Genomic DNA, 23656 nt, shown 5'->3' with positions numbered 1-23656 from the left:
ATATTCTGCAATCGATATTTAGTTCTAGGCCATCGATGATCTTACGACCAGCGCGCCCAATTTGATCGAAAATATTTCTTATCGGCGCAACATAAATCGGTAAGCGCTTATTCAGCGTAAATTTCTTATGTGCAGCAATATAAATTTACACGACTTAGTACACAAGTGATTTCTGCGGCATCCCTGAATATTTTATTTGTTATACGATCAATGTTGGTATACATATTAATACACTTGTATTTAAAGAAAAAAAATTGGAAGGAGAAATTAATTTTTGTTTTGATTAAAATGAATACTAGCGAAAATTATATTCTTAACACTCTTTAATCTACCCTGCAGTTACACAATTCAGCACTGGCCCAAAATCATCACGCAGTGATCACAGATAAATGTGATTGTGATGAATGATTGCGCCAGTGTAGTGATGAAGCGTAGGACATGTGTATGTTAAAATCATCACCACTTTTCATACAAAATCACCAGTGATTTAGCGCTCGGTGTTGATTATTTAGCAGCCAAAAAAGCGATGAATGGTAGTGCAGGTCTAGTTGATTGAATTGCAACGAAACATGTGTCAAGAAAATGTAGAAAAAATTGAGCAAAAAGTAAGTTAGTTTAGCTTTTTAAAGATTCAATCATGAATCGTTGTGTTTGTGCTTACGACTCAATTATTTCGGTCGTTGGAACAGAATTATTTAAAAACAGTGGTGAATGAACATATATTATTTATCAATTGTTGATGGAGTTCTTAATAGAAATAAACAAAAAGCATTTGCTTCTTCCTATCATTTGCACTACATTGTTTTAGCGACAATAAAAAAGATCCATATAAACCAGGACTTTGTTCATTATCCAAAATAAATGTAAGATAAAATGCGACTACTACTACAACTGGGATATGCTTAACAAGTGGTGACTGTTTGGTCAGCACAAATATAAATTATCAGAAAATCTGTTTGCTTTAATGGATCGCTCGGTGGTCAGTACTGCATGGTCCACACTCCACACTCCACACTCCACACTCCATGGTGTGTCAAAGACATCAATTCGTAGTGTGTCCGGGCAAATCCGATGGTAAATTTTGTGGTTCCGCCCCGGACGAGAGTCCTGAACAATTGACATTGACCGACTCCATTGATGGGCGGTCACCGCCCACCCAGCCGTAAGTAATTAGGAAATTTGCAAAATTTTCCATTTGCCGGACATGAATCTGCAAATCTGGCGCTGTCCTTGCTGCCAGTCCTTGTTGGAAACCGCATTATGCACACAAACGAATCTCATTTTGCAACGAACACTTGGCCATAGACTGTGTTTGCCAGACAAATATCAGTTAATTATTACACATCCACATCTCGTCCTTAATCCATTTATAATAATTCATCTTGGTCAGCCATTGCACACTTGGTATTCGGTATTGATATTTGCCCATAGACTTCGATATTTTCCCAAAGCATTTTGGGTGTAGGATTACAAATGATATACGTTTGTGTAATTGGCAGCTAAGTAACTTTATTGCATATATGAAGATTGCATATATTTGGGATTTTCCGAGAATATAGATTTGTATGTATAGACAATTGTAAAAACGTTGCAAATCAGAATTTTTTTTAAAAAAATAAGTTACGTTTAAAAAGCTTCCGTTTTTTGATCATATAGAAAAACATATACTCGTAAGTATGTTGTTAAATAATAAACGAACTATGTATAGTAGTCTTATGAACATTTGTAAATAATTTTAACGTTATTTTTCAGTTATAAAATATACAAATTAGGAGTTCCTTAAATTTCGTAAAGGTTATTTCTGAAGGTATAGTAGGCAACCCACAATACTATCAATATGCATTCAGGACTCCAGTGCCCCAATGTTTAAGGCCGTGCGTGTGCGTACAACTTGAAATTGATTTACTTTTGCTGCAGGCCAATTTGGCACGCTCATTTGGCCAGCTCATGACTTTGGCTTGTAAGAGTTGGCCAGCACAACCCAACGAAATACGCTCGTAATTAAGCGCTGCCGTGTCCCCGGAGTGTAGTTAATGTTGTGGTGCCATAAATTTGACTTTTGCCCGTGTTTCGATGTCTGTAAGCCCGGTTATTTACGGCCGGAAGCTGCATTTGTCAGGTGAAAGGGAGTTCCGTGGGCTGAGAGCAGCTAGCCCGAGGCGTTTTCATATTCAATTTGGCAAACACTTGGCAGCTTTTGGCCAATCGAACTCTACTTTGAACTTAAGATTGCAGAGCCACCTAGTTTAATTTAAATAATAATTCATTTTTTCAGACATGTGCAATGCGTTTTTCCTATAATTTTAAATTTAAAATTTCCCATAAACTAACTTACTTGAAAGAATTTATGAATCTGATCTATCTTCAAAAGCATAAGTTTTGTTGAATTGTGTTGACTTCACTTAAGTATGTCTTACATTTTAGTTGAAAACAAAATATACATGTGTTTTTAATTTTAAGTAAAAAGTAAAAGTAAAGTTAAAATTATAAATTGCAAGTAAATACGATATTATATCATATCATTTTCATAACATTAAAATCATCAAAACTTCAGAATGAATTTTGATTTCTTATAACTCTTTTATAAGGCTTTCTTTCGTGTTGGCAGTATTTGTTTTTTAAAGCATCCAAAGAGTCAATCAGCCCATAGAACAGCACCCGAGAATTCATATCACTTCAAAGCCATTCCTCAGGTTGCTTTGACATCCACCGTGGATAAAATGGAGCAATCAAACTGACGGCATATGCCATTTTGGTCCTGGTTGCCATTGGAGCCTGGCCGTTCTGATGGTAATTCGCCTGCGACTAAGGACTTTAAAGCTACGCACTTAAACACTTTCGTTTCGAGAAACGGAAAGAGATGACATGGTGAAAAAAGGACTTTCAGTGGGGGAAACTATCAACAAGTTTTTGTTGCTTTTCCACCTGCAAAGTGCATTCGCCAAGGAAACTCCGGCTTCGCGTCGTAGGAAACGTTACAAAGATGCGACAGGAGCCTCCCATCATCAGCGTGTAAGCAATGGTGGATGTACAGAGAGAAATATATCTTTGAGGTAATATTTAAAGGTTCATTTAAGTATTACTTTGTTTTTATTATTATTTTTACTTTTCTGAACCAGCCATTGCACACTAATCTTAAGAGCATTTTTATCCGCAGCTAACCTGTTTTGAAGACGTGACTTAACTATTCAACAATGTATAAAGATAGATCATAGTAAATAACACTATTTTATTATATCTTAATAGGCTTATCTAGTTACAAACGAATTGCTGAAAACTATAATTATAATTGGTTGCATTTATGTTTTTAGTTTTTTTTTAATGTATCTATACTTTCAAGGCCCAATGACATAAATGTATTATTATTTTAAGGATTTTTCCCGGTACACATATGTGCAGCTGTCTAGCTGTCGACTGGTCCATCTGCCTGGTCGTTACATCGTGAAATATGACAATCTACGGGAAAGTTAAAATGTAGGTGGAAGGAAGCCGGGCTGGAGTACTCCGGCACTCAGGTGTGCACGTTTATGGACAACATAATGGCGGAATCGAGTTGGGCGAAATGTAACACCCACGAGCCAAAAGGATAAAGACATACATACATAGGTGCGAGACGAGCTCATGCAAATATTCATAAGGAAAATATTAAAAACGAATTACCAACTCTGACATAAGCAAACTCCCAGAAACACGTCGCGAAGCTGGGAGTTACCCACATTCTCCCCTCCAATCCCATCGGGAAATACTCCATGGATGGTAAAGTTTGTATGTTTATGTACCATACGAAAGCACTGGTATATATATTATCCAAGCCCAGAGTTGTTTGCAGCTAATTCACTGCCAGTTAACCCTTTTTTCACGTTTATCCTTAAAGTGTTACACATGTTTTTTCTATAAATTTCCTTTTCTGTTCGCAAAGCGTGAGATTATGGTTGACTCGCGTTCACGACCGAGATCCCTTTTTTTTAATGAATTAAATGCCAATTAAAATTTCCAGCAGTGTCTAAAAAGTGCAAGAGGGTTTTTTATTCCGATTTTTTAAGTAAATAAAATAAAATAAATAAATGAGTTACATATTTTCGTGTGACTGTTGCTTGCATATTAAAATGTGAGTTTTGTAATGTAAACTAGTTTCCGCATTTATTACAAAATAATTTGAGCTATGCTTAAATATTTCAAATATTTACGGCAATGAAAGGACCCTTTGAGCTACAATTTAAAATTTAAAATGAACAATTTGTGTAACAACGAAAAAGAGCACCTTTATATATATGATTTATGTATTCGGAATTTCAAGCATTCCGGCTAAGCCACAAATGGAATCCGATTTTTTATCTGCCAGAACCTTTGAATTTTCCATTAGGCGAACATCAATGGGTTCCCACAAAGCAAAGGACACGGGCAGGCGCAAATTCAAAAAACTCATCCGCGTGAAGTCGGTTAATTTGCTCATCTTCTCCTGGACGCGTTCGTGCACTCGCGGCGCATCCGGCGGAATCCTGTTCGGCCGTAGTCATTGTGCCGTAGTCCTTGTTCCCGTGCCTTGTGCCTTCGTTTGCCGTTCATGCATGACCACGCCAGTGCTTTCGCTCCCCATTCGGTTTCATAGCTACCATCGCACATTGGGCTCAAACTCAATCAATGATCAAATTCTTTATAACACTAAGAAATCTAAACTAATGAAAATATAGGTACTATTACCTAAAAATATTCTCTGCTCTTATATTTGTATATATTTGTATATACGTAATAATTAGTGCATATATAATAATGTATTATGTACATTTAACAATATCATTGTAAGATAAGATTCCGATTTAAAATTTAAAAAAGTTTCAAAAAATTTAAAGAGGTTTCATTAACCAACAAAAATAAAGTGGTGTAAAAATATCTTCGTATTGAATCGAAATTTAAGTTAAGTATTTAATATTTGAATAAAATAATACATGCAAGAAATATTAAATAGCGCGATTAATTCAAGGTTAATCAAATATTAAATATTAAATATTAAATATTAGTCATGAAAAATAAAACATAATTTTATGTCAGAGGCAATGTTTTAATTCGATTAATTTAAGGTTAATAAAATATTAAATATTAAATTTTAATCAGGAAAAATAAAACATAATTTTATGTTAAAGTCAATGTTTAAATCATAAATTAACAAAGATGCTTGTATTACTATTTCCATGAAAAACATGTACTTCCTCAGTCTTTTATCAGTGTCAAATGCCATTGCTAAGATATAAGGAATAAAATATCTATATTTTCTTTTGCCAGGAAATCTAGATCTTTTGAACTAGTGTGGCAACGCTTACATTTCCGCTTCCGTCTTTGGCAACTCGATGTCGCCTTTGGGGGTCCTTGGAGTCCGGAAAAAAGCAACATTTTCGATTCGATTTTTTGCCAATTGCCCGAGACTCTGTCCTGTCGGCATATGACGAATACGTTGAGTACGTGCCGTCGACGTTACTCATACGCATCGTGGGACTCTGCCGACTTCACACAGCTCCCACGTCCGCGAAATATGTATTTTGAACTTGCAGAGCGTTCGGCGTGGAGCATAGAGCGCCGAGCCCCTTTCGAGATCCCTGGGCGATATTTGTTTTTCGCTTTTGCATATTTTGCGGGCAATTTGGGTAAAAGGATTTCCACACTCTGCTACGCCGTCTCGACTTTGCGGCTTTCCCTTTTCCCCTTAGCTCGGCACCCATTTTCCACAGCGCCCCAGCAAATCGCTCACGTAAAATATGCATGCGTTTCCTCGGCGGTTTTCGCACTCAAGTGCCTGCAATTCAATTACATTTCGATTGATTTTCGTGTTTGGCCCCGAATCGAGGAGGAACCTCTTGGTCTGGTTATGCATGGAGCGTGTTTTTGGGCGATTTACGAGCGTGAACCGGCATTTTCCGTAAGTGGGGTATGCATGTGGCAAAATAAGTTCCCCTACACTTCGGGAAAATAATATTTTTTAATGTATAACCTAATATATTTATCTCATTTAAATCAAATATTTGTTTGCAATATTTTTAAAGGGCCTCTGGACAATAATTTAAGGCACTCTGATTTCTATAAAATCAAAGAAAGTTTTAGACAACTGTATTTCTCACGAAATTGTGCGTTAACCATTTTCTATATGCTTTTAACCTATTTTGTAAGAAAAGTTTTTTATTTCCTTAATTACTGAATTTAAACAAACCTATATTATTCTTGTAGATTAAAGTAAAGTATATTTTTATTAGTCTAGGTTTTTCTTCCATTTTGCTGAATTTAATGAGACAATGAAATTCTTGCCTCGACATTCACTCGTATCAAAGTTTTTATTGCAGATGGCGAGACAGTTGAAATGAAAAGCTGAAATCAGTGGTACACAAAGCAAAAAAGCCATGGAAATCGCAGAGATACACAGATGCAGATACACCAATAAAAGTACAGATATATGTATGTATAGTATATACGGGGCTTTATACGTAGTCACTTATCCTGGCTTTGGTATATTGTTCCCTTTAAACAAAAAATAAATTGGGGAGCATGGCGAAAACATATAAAATGTAATGGGGCAAACGAGTATTTCAATTTATCCGGGAGTGGGTCAATTGTTGAGTCGAAGGCAAATCAATAAAAAAATTTGGATAAATCAGGGAGATCATCCACATTCCAATATGCGGAGAATTTCCAATTTAATCCATATAATCAACCACCAAAGCCTTAAGAAAATCCAATAATTTATGCTGAGAGTGCCAGCATGCCTTTTCATTCAGATGAATTTATGTATTTTAATCAATTTCCTCTTCAGCGGCCGTAAAACATCGTAGGTGAGTCCAACCGTATTGATGCCTCAATTATCTAAATGACTATGGCACACGTTTAATGGTTCTATCAGGCAGTAAATAGCAAAGCTGAATATCTTTTAACCTTCTAAGAAAAAGTCATTTGTATCTTTGCTCATTATCGCATAGAAAAAGTGTGAAACAAGGTGCAAGAAATCAATGAAAATTTGAAATATCGAATCGCTAGGAAGCCCAAGGCCATGTCAGCACATCCGTGGGTTTCGTTAAGAGACCTCCAAAATACGCCCACGGGACTCGTTCACCTTCAAAATGGCCCAACGACAAACCCAATCGCATGTGTACAGATGTACATTGCAAACTTGGTTTGTCTTTTCAGAAGTACTTTATGTTCTTGGTCGGCGAACTGGGATTCTGCCTCCACCATTTCTATTTGAGCACATACAAAGTGAAACATTTGATGGTAAAATGCAGAAGGTAGTTTTGCATCGTGGATATATCTTTCCGGTTTTGTGGTTCCTAAATTTTCTACATCAAATTGTTAAATTCTGCTTGTTAAATTTCTAGATTAAATTCAATTGTTTAAATTCTAGACTCCATAACTTTGGTAATTGGATCCCATTTTGGACGTGGGACTCTCAAATATTCTGTATTAACAATTTTTTTTAACGAGGGTCAAATGTCCAGTAGATTTTAGAATGGGAACCCAAAAACCGCACTTCTAGTTTCCATAACATAAGTTATTGGATCTCGATTTAGACGTGGGATACCTCTATAAATTTGTGGTCGAATTCTCTAATATTCACATTAAAGTGGTCAAATATTTTACCCACTTTCATGTAAGATTTGTTCGTGTTTTCAATAGCTTTCGAAGTGGAAACCACCCTAAATACTACACTTCTATAATCCATAACTTGAAACGATTCCTATATAGGAGTGGAATACCTCTATGTTCCGCGGAATCAAAATGAAACATGTTGTCCGTTGTTTTTTTATATTTTTTCATTAAAAAAATAAATTTATGGAGACAAAATAGGGCTATCCCTTTCCGACCACTGTGTAAAACAGTTTTTTAAGGTCTTTCTTGAAATCTATTACCATTTCCATTTGTTTAGTAATCATGTGACTGCTACAAGGCATGGTACACACCTAAAATACGGGAAAATCGTGCCCGTTACCGGAGAAGCGTTTCAGAACTCTAAAATCGCGCTGAATGAACGCTGCGGATGACAGCCAAAGGACTCGGAAGGGCAGATAAGCGGTCATAAGATTATTTTTACTAGTGACCCGATGACCATAAAAACGAACGCCCGCAGGATCCAGTCTGCGGTCGAAAACACTCGCTCATGCGGAGAGGACATCCACATCCTGCATCGGATCTGGGGCCCAAAGTCCCACTTCCTGGCTGTCCACCAATTTGCTTTGTTGTCGCACCCCGTCTGCCGTTTTATGAACTGCGAACTTACATATCTTCCGCCTTCGCCCTTTTTCTGCACTTTCGTTTATTTTGGCATCGACGGAGCTTGAACTTCCCGGCGATGATAAAAACGAGGCTGTGACCATAAAAATTTACGGGCTCCTTAGGTTTGCGGGGTGCTGCCTCCAAACAGTGCCATATATTGTTGAACACTTGAAATTAATGCCTGATTGACACCATCAAAGTGCAGCGAGAACACGACGGAAATCGCAACATTTAGCTTTTTATGTGCCAGAGAATGGGATCTATACTTGGGCATACTTAAAATGGTTAAAAACACTACATCCAAGCAAAAGGTTTACATTAACCAGTGAAATAACGATAAGATGCTACAAGAAAATAAATCGTATTATTATAAAAATATAATATGTGTATATTAAAACATATGTATACATATGATAAAACTATAAATTTGTAAAAATACGTAAGGAATTCTCTCTCTATCAAAACTGTCCAAGAAAAGCCAGCAGAGTTTTTGATAATTGAACTCAAATTTTACAAATAAAAACTTTTAAGTTTATTGCTTTAAATTTTAATACAAAAACTGGACTATTTATAAATGGGAAATAAAATAGAAAATACATATTACAAAATGTTTAATATTTCCCTTTTAAGAACCACCAGCTGACCAACCGGATTTCTGACCTGGGGCCAGTAATTTGGACCTTATGCGCTCCAGGCTAGTTCCTTCCAGACGGACATCCATGGACGTTGGCATAGCCTCCACTTCTGCTCTCTTCTCCCGATTCGGTGGAGCCTTGAACTTCATATCGATGGTTTCGCCACTCAGTGGATCATCGGTGGACTTGGCAATGGAACGTAGTACCTCACTAACATTGCGGATACGCACGGGTGGTTTCTCTTTGGGTGGCTCTGGATCGGGAAGTGGTGGCTCCTCGGCGATTTGACTAGCCATCTTTGAATATCTAGAGTAGATCTTGTACTGGCTGAGGTCAAAGACCTTGCCATGGTTAGTGTACTGCTTTATGGTTTTCCTTCTTAACTTTTTGCGTTCGGCGGCATCGCGGGTTGTGGCACCCACGGCCACCAGGGCGACATGGCTCTCGCTGTGCTCCAAGTGGAAACCATCGCTCTGGCAACTGCTGATCACAGCCCGCACCACATCGCTGCAGTCCACTCTGCGCCCAAGAAGATTGGTCAGCCCAGAGGCGATCTTCTGAATATTCGGGGGATCGAAGACAGCTCTAGCCAGCGGAGTCAGCAGAATTTTATCCCGCGGATCGTGATACACTGGCACCAAAGCACAGAGCTTCTTAACGGCCAGCAAACCCGCATGCTTCAAGGTCAAATAAAGCTTTCCGCCACCGAGGCGCGGCTGTCCGCTGATCGGTTTCTGGAACGTATAAGTATAGATATAGACACTGCCGCCTCCATTGAAAACCAGACGCCACATCTGATCCCTGCCACTTTGTTTCAGCTGCCGCATCGTTGGACCCAACTCGAATATCACCCGATTGGCGAAGTCCAAGCTCTCCATCTTATCGGATCTGGATCCGAAGCCGGGAACATCTCGAAAGTCTGGACATATCTCGGCAAAGGTCTCGCACAGTATCTTGAAGTCGAACTCTTTGGCACGCCCTTGGGATCCGCTAGCCATTACTATCTAGAAAAAAAAAATCACAAAATAAGTAAGCGAATACAATATCTATAAAATTAAATCTAAACTCATTTGTTATTGTTTATAACATAAAAACATTATATATTAAATACTATTGGCCGTTTTACCAATTTCAAGATAATTTTGTCAAGTGTACTTATAATCATGCAGAAGTTCTCAAAAAAGAATATAAATCATACATACTTATATGAAAGCCTTGTATGTGAAGAGGGTCTATATAGGGTATATAGTTTCAAGTAAACAATTGAAAACTGCGCCGCTCCGCGTTTTTTATTTGCTCCTCCGAATAGCTTTGTTCTCGTGGAAAATCTGATTGCAACTGACTGGACTACAACTGAACGGAATTTGATATTCTTATGAAACTGATCGAGAAACCAATCGAAAAGCAGTTTTTTCTTATATATCGATAATTTTAAATTCATTGCCTTTTTAAATTTTGAATAAAGTTCCACTTTTTCCATATATAAAATATTTATGTAAATATTTTATAGGAATTTTAATATAATTATGAATGGAAAAAAAAAATTATCACATTAAACTACCCTACCTACATAGGGTTAAAATGTTCTTAAAAATGGAACGACATTTTTGAAGTTGAATATGTTTTCATTGTGCTTGATTCAAGAATCAAGCGGAATTAAATTGTTTATCTCAACAATTGATATATTAGTTAAATCAGATGTTTGTTATTATCAAAATGTTGTTAAATAGTCTCAATTTAACTTTTCTCTTCTCACCATATTGTTTTAATATTGAGAGCATTAATATTAAGAACGAATGTTCTCAATTCAAGAACAATGACCTTGAATATATCTCTCTCTGTAAAAGACTTGACATATTCTGTTTACAATTCCCCATAGCAATGTTTGTTGTTTACCAGCCATATCCCTTAACATGAATATTTTTTTTGAGCAGTTTGAACAACAAGATTCTAAAAAATATTAAAACCCAGTTTAGAGCGAAACATTTTTCATGTCGCCATTGAAATGTTGTTTTTGTCAAACTTCGTGGTGAGTTACCTACCATGTAATCGAGCTTCGTCGCTTTTACTTAACCTGCCCGCGGATATATTTATGCGGCTATGTGTGCCATAACTTGGCGACAGACAGGACGAGGCTTCTTTTCACCTTCGAATTTAATGAGCTTCCACGGCACGTGATTATTAGGCGAACGAGCGTACGTGTAGGATTCTTTCCCGAAAATTCCCAACCCGGCGGTTACAGGTGCTGACAATCCCCCAGCTCCATGGAACCAGGCCACAAAAAGCGTTCTCCTTCACCGCCTTAACCAGGACCACATCCACATCCACATTGGCGCACCGCCCTAGCCACATGGGCGCAATTTCGCAGTTTCCCAGCCATTTCCCAGCCATCCACCGCCATCTTCACATATTCAAAATGATTTCCCTTTTCCCTCCTCTTAAGGCGGAACATAAACAATTTTTCGCGACGCTGAAAAACTTTTAACTCGCTCCGTCCGTACATTTTCCACACGTGTTTCTGCCTCGGTTGCCTCCACCAACATAAATAAGGTAGTAATATGTATATAGCATATCCCCTTTAAAGAGTAATAAGAGATGCTTGAAAAAATAATTTATTAGAAAAAACATTTTATAAAATAACTATTTTTGAATAGAGTTCTCTTCACTTAGATATGATATTATTTACCCTAAGTATAGGTTAAGTGAAAGTTATCTATGTTTTAACTGAAGTGTTTCAATGTATCTAAAACTTAAATATCAAAACTATATGATTTGTTAGTTAGTTTATTGAAATAAATTCACGCGAGTCATAGATATGTACATATGTTCTTGCTTTATAATTTAAATTGTCCTTTAAAGGGAACAAGGAACGCTCCTTAATACTTTCGTCTAGGGTTAAATGACTTATGGCCATGCTTGCCGTCTCCAATAATTTCTGGGGCCACTGCCAGCTCCGTCTGAGAATTGATCACCGCCGTCAGTTCATCGACGATCTCGTCCAGGGTGAGGGGATGTCCATTGGCCACCATTACGGCCAGGATGAGGGGGGCCAAGATGTCGTTGTGGCAGCCGTCCATTGTGCTTCCTCCGCCGGCAGTATTGGGAAATTTAAAAAATAAAACACGAGTGCTCAATTTGGAATATTCGATCTCTGTACTCATGTGAATTTATGACAACTCGCCTGACATGCCCTGCAGGGGCTACTTCAGCTCTATAGCTCCATCTTCTCGGGTATCCACTTCGCCAGCGAGGAGTGCAGTTCGGTGGGGAAATTCAATTTTAAAAAGTGTCACTTGTCAGTTGGTCACAGTCCATTGTGTTATGCCCTTGGATCTTGTTCTCTCCACCCATGCTGTGCATTTTTTGGTTGCGATATATCAATACCCCGGAATAGGAAAGGCGATGGCGATGCGGATGCGGATGCGGATGAGGGGTTGTGCAGATACATTTCGTATGCAAATTGCTCGCAAGTCGGAGACTGTCAAGTCAATAATAAAAAAGAAACGACCAACCGCCGCAACCCACACATACATATGCAAATGAGCTGTGGATATAACGCCACGCCCACACCACCCACATCCAGACACCAGTAGGACAATCTTCAGCTTATTCATTTCATCTGGATATTACACGGACGGAGCTCAACAACTAAGAATTGTGGACTTAGTGATCTTGATTAACGGGGCTTCCCCTATTTCAAATCAAATAAAATATAAGAACAGAAATCAGATACTCTATACTTTGTTAAACGGTTCTAAAAATACTAGATATTACACGGTCGGAACTCAAAAACTAAGAATTGTGGACTTAGTGATTTTTATTTATGGGAATTCCCCTATTTCAAACCAAAAAAAATATATAAGAATAGAAATCAGATATGTACTCGATACTGTGTTAATTGGTTCTTAAATAAAAGGCTCTCCAGATACGAAAGTTGTTACTTATTGAAAAAATAAATGCATTTAATTTCAAATTTCAACCCCAAAATTATGGGAGCTTACCAAATTTTACGATTTTCAAACTTTTGAAGTGGACTAATGTTTACAAGTTAAAAATTTTTAATTGTAACCTCAAAACTATGGTCGCCAGAGAATTTCATAATATGTGGGCGCGACCTAAAATCTTACTAATTAAAGTCAAGAGGCTTTACATATTGCAGTGAAGATAGGTGGGTGTTTGTTCTAACGAATTTCCACCTGACGCCATCTGGAGGTATATTTATTTTGAAATGTTTAACAGAGTACGCGGTATCCGATAGTCAACTATAGCTTTCCATCTTGATTTGTTTACTGTTTTTCCAGCCCTGCTTACTATGTATATACGTATAATATTGGCTATATCCATGTGTTATTGCACTTCGGTCGTGAATGTATGTAAGTAACCCTCGGGTGCGGGATCGCCTATAGCTTTGTTCGACTCTCTGTTCAGAAGTTAGTCAGATTCCGACACTTCATCGGATCGCGAGCATTACAAAACCGCAATTTTGCACTGAGTTGCTGCTTTTGTTCTATAGTAAGATGAAAATACTAACAAAGCTGCCTGCGCCTATAACAAAAGGAAAAAATTCTAATAAATTAGATTATTCGAAAATTAATAATTTCGTAGTTGGTAAAAAAAAATCTTCACACATAGTGCATTCAGAAATATTTTATAAATATGCTTGTGCGTTTTTTGTTGTTTATTTATTAGTATACATAAATATGTAAACAAAGACCACTTTGATAAGCCCTTCGACACGTATGATTGTATGCTATATGTCTAAAAAGAGAGCCCGGCAAAAAAGAATTGAATGCACAATGTATGTATATACATACATATGTACATTAGGGTGGACCTTAAAGTACGGAAATGAGATAGTCTTGTTTATACTATGTCTCATTGAAATGTATGCAATAACAAAAAATTTATTTTAATGATCTAGAAAATGTTTCTAAAGTTTAAATTAAAAATACTCATACGTCACTTATAACCCAGTAAAATTTTGTTTATAAAAATGTCTTTCTTTCCGAAGTTTCACAAGTTTTCGGTTTCGCGTGAGCAACATCCTGATCCCTCAAATACATTTTTCAATGGGACTATCAAAATACCACAAGAGAGAAAACTGGATAATGCTTACTCTTGAAAAAGTAGAGCTCATATAAATACGAAATATGTAAACAACCAGATAGTAAATGCTTACTCTCACAAAAGTAATTTATTTATTCAGTCAAATCCAAAAGAGATTGATTTGAAAATTGGAGTTCCGCAATCAAAGCAATTCAATATAGAAAATAAACTTGATCCACTGACCCCTCAAGGATAGACGTGTCTAATTTATGTTTGTTTTATATACAATGCCCGAACGTGCCTTAAAAGAAAATAAATATATTTCATGGTAGATGTTAAGACAATTTAATTTAGTTTGGTCACAAAGAGACACTCGATTTATGAAATTTCGAATTATTTTGTAGGTCAATTTATGGAAAAAAACCTTTATTACTTATCCCTTAAAAAAACCGTACTTACAGAACCATGGCTGCGCCCAAGTCGAAATTCGTCTTTGATTTTGAGAAGCTGAAACAGACGTTCGTCGAGATTTGTCCGGACTTCAAGGAGGAGCCAAGCTATGAGGAGGCCACCGTTAGTCGTCGCTTTGCCCAGCAGGTGATCTTCACCTTCAGCAAGGAGGCTGCTGCGGCCAAGTCCCAGAAGAAGGAAGTCTCATGTTCGATGCGCCTGGATGCGGTTAATACAAAGGGGACAGCGATTCGTAGCGAGGTAAAGATCCAGACGCACTGGATACGTGATCCGCCGCAGAACCAGCCCTTCGTCATGCAGGGTCTTTTGCTGCTGTCCTTCAAACAGGCCAGTCTGCTTGCGGTGGAGAAGTACTGCCAGCTGGTTCCCCACCAGGTGAAGCGGGGCGAGGTGGTGCTCACTCCTCTGGCCGGAGCCGTGTTCTCCAAGTTCGAAATGCCCAAGCTGGCCGAGGCCCTTGGTGAACCACTCGAAGAAGTCGTGGTAGCCGTCATCAGCAGCTGCCAAACGGATGGATACTATCTGGAGCACAGTCGCTGCCACATCGCCTTGGTTGCCCTGATCAAGACGGTTTCGGATCTGAAGATGCGGGCCTCTATCGTCAAGAAGACCATCAAAATGTACAAGCTGCATGGCAAGGAATTCGACATGGAAAAGTTCAAGGTGTGGAGCACGTTCCTCAGGAAGTCTGCTCCTGCAAAGCCCCAAAATGACAGCGATGATGATGAATACGAAAAGCTGACGGAGCAAGTCCTTCAGGCCTTTACACTCAGCAGCAAGGAGGATTTCCTCAAGGAGAAACGCAAGCCTAAAGTACCAGTGAAGTGTGCAGCCAATTTTTTGGGGACAAAGGCTGGATCCGTTAAGATTTAATGCATTCGAGGAAGTCTCATTTACAATAAACCCGGATTAAAAACCTTACTTGGGACTGGCAAAGCCATCCATATGCACATTGAACCAATCAACTGTATTGGGAACACTTGTTACGTTGCATTCAAATATTCATTTTACAATGTCTTTCTATTATGTACACATTTGACAATCTTCTCAATAAAATACAGCTTACTTTGGTTCATCGTAAGTCAAGTTTTTCATTTCGCTAGCTGATAATTGAAAATGTGCAAATATGATTGAGCACAACAAAATGAAAAATGTGGGGAGCTATTCAGATTTCAGTTAACCAAATTATGAAAATTCGAATTTTCTTCATTACTTTTACAAAATGACAATATTTTTAAAAGTATATTGTTGGCCAAAAGAACAAAACAAATTCTTGTTTGTGAGATCCAATCATTGTATTGTTCTTTTTCTTTATCAGGGATAGTTAACACCCTTGTTATTCTACCAGTTTAATCACGTTATCACGTGCTTACGTCCCTTAAGCCTATATAAATATAAACATTCTTATAAAAACTTCTTGGGAACAGAACAAAAACAGATGTTCCCATTTTGAGTAGTGGCGGTTATTACTTGGTTTTCTCAGTTGGTTTAGGTTTACGCTTCTGGAGCAAAACCATGGATAACTTGAGTCGCTTGTACTGGGCATGCGAGCAGAGACCCACAGATTCCATAAAGGAATTTTTGGTCGGGTCTTCCTGATCATCATCTTCGTTCTTCTCCGCTGGCTGGGACTTGGAATGCGCGCGATTTAGGGCTGCCTGCAGATTGAGGCGGCTCTTCCTTACATCCATATTGTTGTGTGACGATGGAAGTGGCTTTGGCTTTGTCTTTGTCTTTGGTGGTTCCACAGTATTAGGAACTTGCACGGCGGGTTCTGCTCCCTCTATTATGAAATACTTCTTAAGCAATTCACTTTCGGTGGGTCGCTCCAAAACGAAATACGGCTTAATGGAAGTTTCTGGGGCAACGACGAGCGGGACTATAGCTTCACTCACAATGTCCTTGATCACCAGCTCGTTGGGCTTTAGGTCTTGCTCCGTGAAAGCCAAACAGAAACGATCTATGTCGTCCTGGAGGCGAAGCACCAAGTAGTGGCATTCTGCATTCAATTCGTGCAGCATTTCCTCCAGTTCGACTATGTATTTGTTTTTAATCACTGGATCCTGTGGAAATTGAATAATTAGTTTGTATATTAACCAATTTACTTATTTGTAAAACTAGGATACAAGTGTGTTATGCAAATTCGTATCATATTTTAAGTTATCCTCCGAGGATAACCACTGTCTGTCCAAAAAGATAATGCCATACTAATTATGTGTTAAGTACCACCACAGAGGTAAAAAATAAGTAGTATTCCGCCCATTAGAACAGAAATTCAGTATCATTATATTGTATTTGGAACAAGATTAGAATTACTTACAGCATCGGCCTGCTGACCAAAAACATTGACAATTGTCTGCAAGAATAAAAAGATACAACTTTAGATGGCCCCAATGGGTAATATATAGCCATATACCTGATGGATCGCCAGGTGGGTTTTCATGGCCCGTTGGCAGTATGCAATATCGTTGACCAATTTATAAGGTAGTCTGTAGAATTTCCGCAAATAATGTTCGAAGAATCTTTGGACATGTAAGTCCTTGCTTGGCATGGAGTCGGCTTTGCGCATCTTAACCAGAAAGTCTTTGATGATCTCATAACGCTCCTTGGGCGTGAAATCGTGGAAATTAATGTCCTCCATAATGGTTATTTATTATTTTTTTTGGTTTTATTATTTTTTGTTTGTTTTGATGCCAGAAATTGCCGCTTGTCGATTTAAAGGGTGGCCAGACTTGCCGAAGGTGATATATTTGACAGTACCTAAATAACGCTAAGCGCGCAGTGGCAGCACTGTGATTTCGAAAAAAAAGTAAATGGTGATCGGTAGCTATTTATCGAATTCGAAATGGTAATTATACATTTAACCAATTTTAAGCAAGAAATAGGCTTTTGAGGCTTCTCGTGTTACCAGTTGTGTTTTCCCCAATTAATTAGTCATAATACACACCTGCTTTGTACTAAGATCAATAAAATTATTTGATAGCTTCTCCCATTTAGCGTTTCGCACTACCATGTGCGACCCCTGATGACCGGTAATTAATGGGAAACCCCAATTTACGACCCGAGCAGGCACAGCTGTCAACTCAGGCTCACAGTTATGTTATGGCAGTAAATATGATTGATAGTATCGGCTGCGGCTGAGTTCTGTTCACCCAGCTGCGTAAATAAATTAATTACTATTTAATTATTCAGATATTGATCACTCGATGGCAGCAGAAACGTGCCAAATTTATGCGAAACAGCGTCGATTTCAATTAAGCCTCGTAGCAAATATACATATGAAGGAAACGGAAATTAAACAGTGATTTAATTCTCAATCCTTTTCGATACTCAGAACTTTTTAAAATTAACATTATGCACATTTTGTTTGCTTAAAATGTATGATAAAGTTTTGCCTTTTCTTGCCTAGATCTGTTCTGCACAGAAGCTTTTGAGGCTTCTCTTGCAAAACTGCCAACTCTTGTTTTCCTTCTGTTTTGCAATATCCTCCGGCAACTTTAAAGCTCTTTGGCCCGGCAAGAAAACTTTTGACCACAAAAGGGTCTGCCGTAGGAGCCCCCATAATCCTCAAAAGGCTTTCGCATTGCCAAAGCAACCAGAATACGCAACAAATCTTGGCCAGCAATGGGTAAAGGCCAAAACAGATGCAGCTAAAATCTCATCATAAGCTCTGCCTTGGCCAAATCTAAAGTTCGCTTTCAGCACAAGGAGATTTTAAGGCTATGCCTTTCAGTTTTCTTGTCGTCCTTGGAAATATGTTGTTAGAAAACGCAGGTAACTGCTATGGTTACTCTTATAAGGGTTCTCTTAGGGAAATAGTATGGAAAATTAGTTAAATTCTATTCCTTATTTTGAATAACCTTAAAAAAGCTTACATTTAAGTTCAAATCACCGGTCGGTTTTGCCCCACCCTAGCATAAAATCACCTCTAAATCATAAAAATTTAGTTGATTTTAATTTTTCGCTTTAATAATTACTAAAAAGTTCAAATTAAATTTAAGGTACGGGTGGGTTTTGCCCCACACTCCCATAAAGAGCCCTCTAAATTAATTTTTTCATTGTTTTTTGCTGTCCACTGCCGGGGTCGTCTTAAATATCGCAGAGCTAATAATAAAAGTCGTGAACGAAGCACTCCACGTACTTCAGTTGAAATGGGAGTCTATATAACTGATGGCTCCTGGATGCCGGGCAATATTCATCCTGCGACTTCAAAGGATGGGCGTGGCAACAATAGATGGGCCCAGGACAGAACAATAGTCGTTGTTGTCCTGGCGATGCGATGGTTAAGGAGGCACTTTTCGAGGCGAAAGAAAAGGGACGAGCAAAACAAAAAAAAAGGGACAATGGCACCTAATGGTGCGTTGTGGTATCGGTGGTGTTGGAGGTTTTTGGGTCTGCTGGTGCTCCCGGTGGTTCCGGCCGGAACAGTTGCACGCGGAGCCACCGACTGTGTCCCTCATTTATCATTTACACACCAACGCACGGCAAAACAGTCCGAACATGGCCAAATGATGGCTTGGATGGTTGGACGGTTGGGTGTCTGGGATAGAAAATCCTCGCCAGAAATTCCATTAACGCTTTATGTCGGCGCATGCGGCACATCGGCCCGTCATTTGCATTGATTAAATCACTTTGCGGTCGGTTCGGCAAATGGTTTAAAAATCCCCCACCAACTTTCCGCTCAATTGTTGCGCACCCCTCCATTTTTATGCACTTTGCTGGTGGCCTTTCTTTTTCGGTTTTCCTCACAAATTGCCTTTGTTTTTTATTTGACTTTTTTTCCCCCGAAAATTTCTATCCATTTTTGGTGGCACGTTGTACGTCGTTATACAGCCAGATTTCCAATAAATTTCACCAGCTCTCTGATGGAAATTTGAATTTTGGTTCGCGGAATTCTTGTGCTAAAGAAAAAGGTGAAATAGTAATGGATTCCCTCGATAATTAGGCAAAATTGAAATACTTAGCGCCATCAGTTGTTTCTGCTTGTTTTTTTTTAATGGTGTTTAATGTTTCCAATTTTCAGCAAAGCCTACAATTTGGTTCCAGCTCCAAAGCTAACACTCAAAACCATAACTTGAAATGTTTCGATTTAAGCGAATGAAGCCTAAATTGAAATGACACCACATGTTCAGAATGTTTTTGGGATGGTCGGATTTATCAGAATTCAGTTCAGATGCATCCTTGAATGTGTGAACAAACTGTCGAAATTGAATATCATCCCGCACGCTCAATGGTTAGATTTTTGGGTGTAAAAACTTTCGCTCCATTTCCATGCTGTCTGCAACAGGCTTTTGAAACAATAACAAAACTGTACGAATACACGATGGAAAAGTTTAAAACAAAAGCAAAAAATGGTTGATGGTTTCATTACACACCATAACGGTGTGTGTGTGTGCGGGCCACCGTAAAAAGCGAAAGAAAATAAAAATTGGAAAGTGCCTATGGCGCAGCGCGTGCAAAAAGAAAATATTTCTCCTGCCAGCGGAGTGGAAAAATATCTAGATACAAGATGATGTTGAATGACAGTTGAAAGTAATTGTATTGCTGAGTGAGTGGAATTATTAATTGCTTAGGGTAATTTTTAAAAATAACGGTCGATAGCTGAAGGCAGATATCAGTGACAGCTAATGACAGAAGAAAGGGTGGCAACGCAGGGCCATTATCAAACAGCTGTTCGCCGGTGTTTTCTTTTTTTTGCAATTGCACGTAACTTTCAAAACAATAAAATTACCTGGAGAAATGATAATCCTAAGTAGATGTTCGCCTATAAGGCAGATTCTGAGACGTTGCTATAGTCAGGGTAGGTTGAAATATTGATTAACTTTAAAAACAACTTAATTGTAGCAATCATTCTTATTAAAATAATTTTTAGCGGCTGAAAGCAGTAGTTATAAGATAAATTTAACCGCATATTTTGGAAAATGGCCCGAAATAGAGCAACAGGAGTTCCGGAAGCACATGCGTATCATCACAGATTTCATTAGCGAATCGGAGGAACAGCAGCTTCACGAGGAAATCGAACCCTATATGAGTCGTCTGAGATACGAGTTCGATCACTGGGACGATGTGGGTTGAGATACATATGTATAATGCTTATAACAAGTACCCAAAATGAGGTTTACCAACTTGCAGGCCATCCACGGTTTTCGGGAGACTGAACGGAAGAAGTGGTTCCCCAAGAATCGCGAAATTCTGGAGCGCGTGCGCCAAGTAGCCTTCGATGGAGCTGTTATGCCCTATGTACATATCCTGGATCTAGCTCCCGATGGCGTTATTAAGCCCCATGTAGATAGCACTCGAGTGAGTTAAATACCATTTAATCTGTAGATAAGTATTTAAAGTTCTAAGAGCCTTATAAGATTTCCAACTCCATTTTTTCGCTATGCTATACAGATACTTACTTATTGTAAAAGGTAAATATCATATATTAAAACGTTTATTCGAAACAGGATTTAATTCAATCAAATTTTTAAAGCACTGTATTTCACTAGAAGAAAACTTATTACAATATTATGGTAGTTTCCATATTACTTTTCATGCTGACAAGAGTCGGTTTCCGTCATTTTAAATAAGAAGTCTAACTCCAATATCAACTTTATTAACTTGTTTTAAACACATTTTTATCCCCCTACTAGTATTGCGGCACGACAATCTCTGGGATCAGCTTACTCAGCGACAGTGTGATGCGACTGGTGCGCACGGATGCCCAGCGATACAATCAGCAAGCCACGGGAACTGCAAACGAATTGGAGTCCAAGGGGTCAGAACCCGATGCAGCTTATCGTCATCAGCCGGCGGCGTCACTGGAGAACAACTTCTACGCTGATCTCCTGCTGCCACGACGCTCTTTGTACATAATGAGCCACACGGCTCGCTACAATTTCACGCACGAGATACTGGCCAAGGAGCATTCGGAGTTCCAGGGCACGCCGGTGCCAAAAACACGTCGCATTTCCATCATTTGTCGCAACGATCCCTAAGAGGGTCATTTGTCATTCGCTGGGAATGCTTTTCGGTGCAGTTAAAGTCTGAAAGTCAAAATATTAGTTACTTTTCTTATGCGAAACACAGTTGTTTATCCAAAAGTTTATTTATGTAGTCTGTAGTCCTTATAAATTGTACATACACACATAGAAAGCATACTATTATAGGTTCTAAAAAGTTTAACTTGCTTTTTGAAATTCATTTAAATTAGTTTCATATTATTTCCCTTTAAAATGCGACCCTTGGGGAACCAAGTTATATTCGTTTTCCCTTGTTACAAAAGTAAAATACATTTTCAATTGTTACACTTGAAAGTTACTGCGGATTACGGTATAACAAAGCTACTTATTTTTGTTAATAAGCTCACAAGTCGTCTTGAAAAGTTGTAAAGTTTGGCAGTAATTGTTGTCCTGTAATTACAGTCAAACAGGTAATTTCCGCCAATCACTACAGAAAGAATTGAAATCCCCTGAAGAGCTCTAACATTGTATTTGTTCGCCAACTAGTTTGGATGTTGAAGTTTCGAATGCATCGAGCAGTTAAATAGAATTGTATAGGTACAAACAGGCAAACTTTCGGATCGACTGACTGGAATTTTCCGATTACGAATTGAAAAAGCAACCAACCAAGGAGAAAAACTGAACGAGAGATGGGGAAGTGTATCTTTGATTAAAAGTTAAGGGCTTGAGTAACAACAAATCAGCGTTAGTGGAATCCGTTTGCACAGCGCTCAACGCCTTTCAGCCCATTTGTTTGTTTATTAGAGGTTTTGCCTTGGCTTATTTGAGAGGCAGATTGAAGACATTCCGGCAAATCCCTGCGCAAATATAAATCTTACGGCGGTATTTTTAGCGCCCGATAACAAAAACATGACGATTCGCAAATGATGTCATAAATTTACAAGCAACACGAACACGTTTATATATTGTACATGTTTTGTATATCAGAAATCCGGGGTGGCAAGCGGATATCATTCGGCAATAAAGAATCTTCGCACTTTGATGCGATTTGTTGTGGTTTTAAAATCTGGATGGGCGCAATGTTAGCTGAAAGTGGGTGGCGAAAAAGCTCGCTGTTAGTTTCTCTTACGCTGTTAGAACGCCTTCCACACGGCTGTTAGTTATCCTGGTACCTTCAAACCCCTAACTAAAGCTATACCTGTTAATTCACTCAAGTATCTGTAACACTAACATGGGCATTACAAGATGGTTCAAAACAAGTTTGTTACCACTTTATGTGGCATTACAACATAATAACAAATATGCAAGGTCTTTACATAAGAAAAGCATTACTATCAATACACTTTAAAAAATACGACAACTAAATTATGTTGGTCCGACAAAAACAACCGAGTTAAATAATTTCTCAGGTTATAAATAGTAATGTCTCAAAAAAGTTTTTAGTAACTCATCTAATATACAAAATTTTAGACTTCAAATATTTTTCTAATTATTATAAGGTCCACTAAGTAAATCATAATTTCAAATAAATGGGCTTTTGACAATTTTACTTGATTTAAGATTTAAACTTCGATTATAATATTAAAATTTTTGAATGACGGGAAATGTTTAAAGAGAAAATTATAAATTTTTTATCTTGACAGAAGAAAATCATTATTTTTAAAGCACTTCAAAAATTCGATAAAACATAATATGTTAAAATATTTTAAAGTCAACTAAGAAAATCATAATTTTAAATACATTGACTTTTTACAATTATAGTTAATTTAAAGATTTAACTTTTCTTTCAATATGAAAATTATTACTTAAATTAAGTTTAAAACTAAAATGGCATTCTTTTATAATATTTTTTACTTTTTAAATATTTTGAAATTTTATAATTGAAGTTAATATGTTTTGTATTGAATATTAAAATAAAATATTTACTATACGCAGCTAGTCTACTTAGTAAATATATTTTTTTCTGTGTAAAAGCAAAAAACTACATAAATCGGCCGTACTCTAAACTCAGCCTTAAATCAATTGAACATAGAGTACTTCCAATTAAAATTGCCTATAAAGTTGCATATCACATAAAAAGGCTAGAATCTTCAATTCGTTGATGGCTAGTTGCAACACTTGCTGCTCATTCCACCTGCTCAGGTGTTCAGTTCATCAACGGTTTAAGAACCTTCGAACAATGTTCAGGGCTCAAGTGGCGAAATGGCTAAAAAGCAAGAGGACTGTTAAGAATAGGGATAAGAAAATGGAAGAGCAGGACTCGAGTGGCTCGAAATGAAAGCCAGATGAGGAAATACAGTTTCTGCAGGT

At 37.9% G+C, this 23656-nt stretch overlaps 5 protein-coding genes across 6 annotated transcripts; 2 read left to right on the top strand and 3 right to left on the bottom strand.

The window, feature by feature from the left end:
• Positions 1-8758: 8758 nt before the first annotated feature.
• On the bottom strand, positions 8759-10233 carry LOC108007491 (uncharacterized). Of its 2 annotated transcripts, none has more exons than XM_017071173.4 (2): positions 10088-10233; positions 8759-9889 (listed from the first exon to the last, which is right to left on the bottom strand). In XM_017071173.4, exon 2 carries the CDS (start codon positions 9881-9883, stop codon positions 8876-8878), a length of 1008 nt encoding a protein of 335 aa, XP_016926662.2. In that variant the 5' UTR covers positions 9884-9889; positions 10088-10233; the 3' UTR covers positions 8759-8875. The 2 variants fall into 2 exon arrangements, with proteins under 2 accessions (XP_016926662.2, XP_065720789.2); XM_065864717.2 differs by having other exon boundaries at positions 8759-9885; positions 10088-10229.
• A 1411-nt stretch (positions 10234-11644) lies between these two features.
• Positions 11645-12084, bottom strand: LOC108007496 (uncharacterized). The gene has a single exon (XM_017071179.4). The coding sequence runs from the start codon at positions 12044-12046 to the stop codon at positions 11762-11764; it is 285 nt and encodes a 94-aa protein (XP_016926668.2). The 5' UTR covers positions 12047-12084; the 3' UTR covers positions 11645-11761.
• A 2212-nt stretch (positions 12085-14296) lies between these two features.
• On the top strand, positions 14297-15483 carry LOC118877358 (uncharacterized). Its single transcript, XM_070995866.1, has 2 exons — positions 14297-14331; positions 14393-15483. The coding sequence occupies exons 1-2, from the start codon at positions 14312-14314 to the stop codon at positions 15273-15275; spliced, it is 903 nt and encodes a 300-aa protein (XP_070851967.1). The 5' UTR covers positions 14297-14311; the 3' UTR covers positions 15276-15483.
• Positions 15484-15672: 189 nt separating this feature from the next.
• On the bottom strand, positions 15673-17145 carry LOC108014658 (uncharacterized). The gene is made up of 3 exons (XM_017080820.4): positions 16819-17145; positions 16723-16758; positions 15673-16465 (listed from the first exon to the last, which is right to left on the bottom strand). The coding sequence occupies exons 1-3, from the start codon at positions 17041-17043 to the stop codon at positions 15869-15871; spliced, it is 858 nt and encodes a 285-aa protein (XP_016936309.4). The 5' UTR covers positions 17044-17145; the 3' UTR covers positions 15673-15868.
• A 2907-nt stretch (positions 17146-20052) lies between these two features.
• On the top strand, positions 20053-22388 carry LOC108007490 (alpha-ketoglutarate-dependent dioxygenase alkB homolog 7, mitochondrial). Its single transcript, XM_070996080.1, has 4 exons — positions 20053-20202; positions 20275-20468; positions 20535-20702; positions 21038-22388. Exons 1-4 carry the CDS (start codon positions 20142-20144, stop codon positions 21380-21382), a joined length of 768 nt encoding a protein of 255 aa, XP_070852181.1. The 5' UTR covers positions 20053-20141; the 3' UTR covers positions 21383-22388.
• Positions 22389-23656: the final 1268 nt, after the last annotated feature.

This window comes from Drosophila suzukii, chromosome 3 (genome assembly GCF_043229965.1).
Source record: "Drosophila suzukii chromosome 3, CBGP_Dsuzu_IsoJpt1.0, whole genome shotgun sequence".
In the NCBI taxonomy this organism is placed as follows: domain Eukaryota; kingdom Metazoa; phylum Arthropoda; class Insecta; order Diptera; family Drosophilidae; genus Drosophila; species Drosophila suzukii.
This window is presented reverse-complemented; position numbering and strand designations above follow the sequence as displayed.

Excerpts from the sequence above, each read along its gene's own strand:
- LOC108014658 (XM_017080820.4), bottom strand. The coding sequence starts at position 17,043 with ATGGAGGACATTAATTTCCACGATTTCACGCCCAAGGAGCGTTATGAG. Across the intron at positions 16,759-16,818 it reads CCCACCTGGCGATCCATCAG|ACAATTGTCAATGTTTTTGG; the intron begins GTATATGGCTAT and ends TTATTCTTGCAG. Across the intron at positions 16,466-16,722 it reads TTGGTCAGCAGGCCGATGCT|GATCCAGTGATTAAAAACAA; the intron begins GTAAGTAATTCT and ends CAATTTCCACAG.
- LOC108007491 (XM_017071173.4), bottom strand. The coding sequence starts at position 9,883 with ATGGCTAGCGGATCCCAAGGGCGTGCCAAAGAGTTCGACTTCAAGATA.
- LOC108007496 (XM_017071179.4), bottom strand. The coding sequence starts at position 12,046 with ATGAGTACAGAGATCGAATATTCCAAATTGAGCACTCGTGTTTTATTT.
- LOC108007490 (XM_070996080.1), top strand. The coding sequence starts at position 20,142 with ATGATAATCCTAAGTAGATGTTCGCCTATAAGGCAGATTCTGAGACGT. Across the intron at positions 20,469-20,534 it reads AGTTCGATCACTGGGACGAT|GCCATCCACGGTTTTCGGGA; the intron begins GTGGGTTGAGAT and ends ACCAACTTGCAG. Across the intron at positions 20,703-21,037 it reads CCCATGTAGATAGCACTCGA|TATTGCGGCACGACAATCTC; the intron begins GTGAGTTAAATA and ends TCCCCCTACTAG.
- LOC118877358 (XM_070995866.1), top strand. The coding sequence starts at position 14,312 with ATGAAATTTCGAATTATTTT. Across the intron at positions 14,332-14,392 it reads ATGAAATTTCGAATTATTTT|AACCATGGCTGCGCCCAAGT; the intron begins GTAGGTCAATTT and ends CCGTACTTACAG.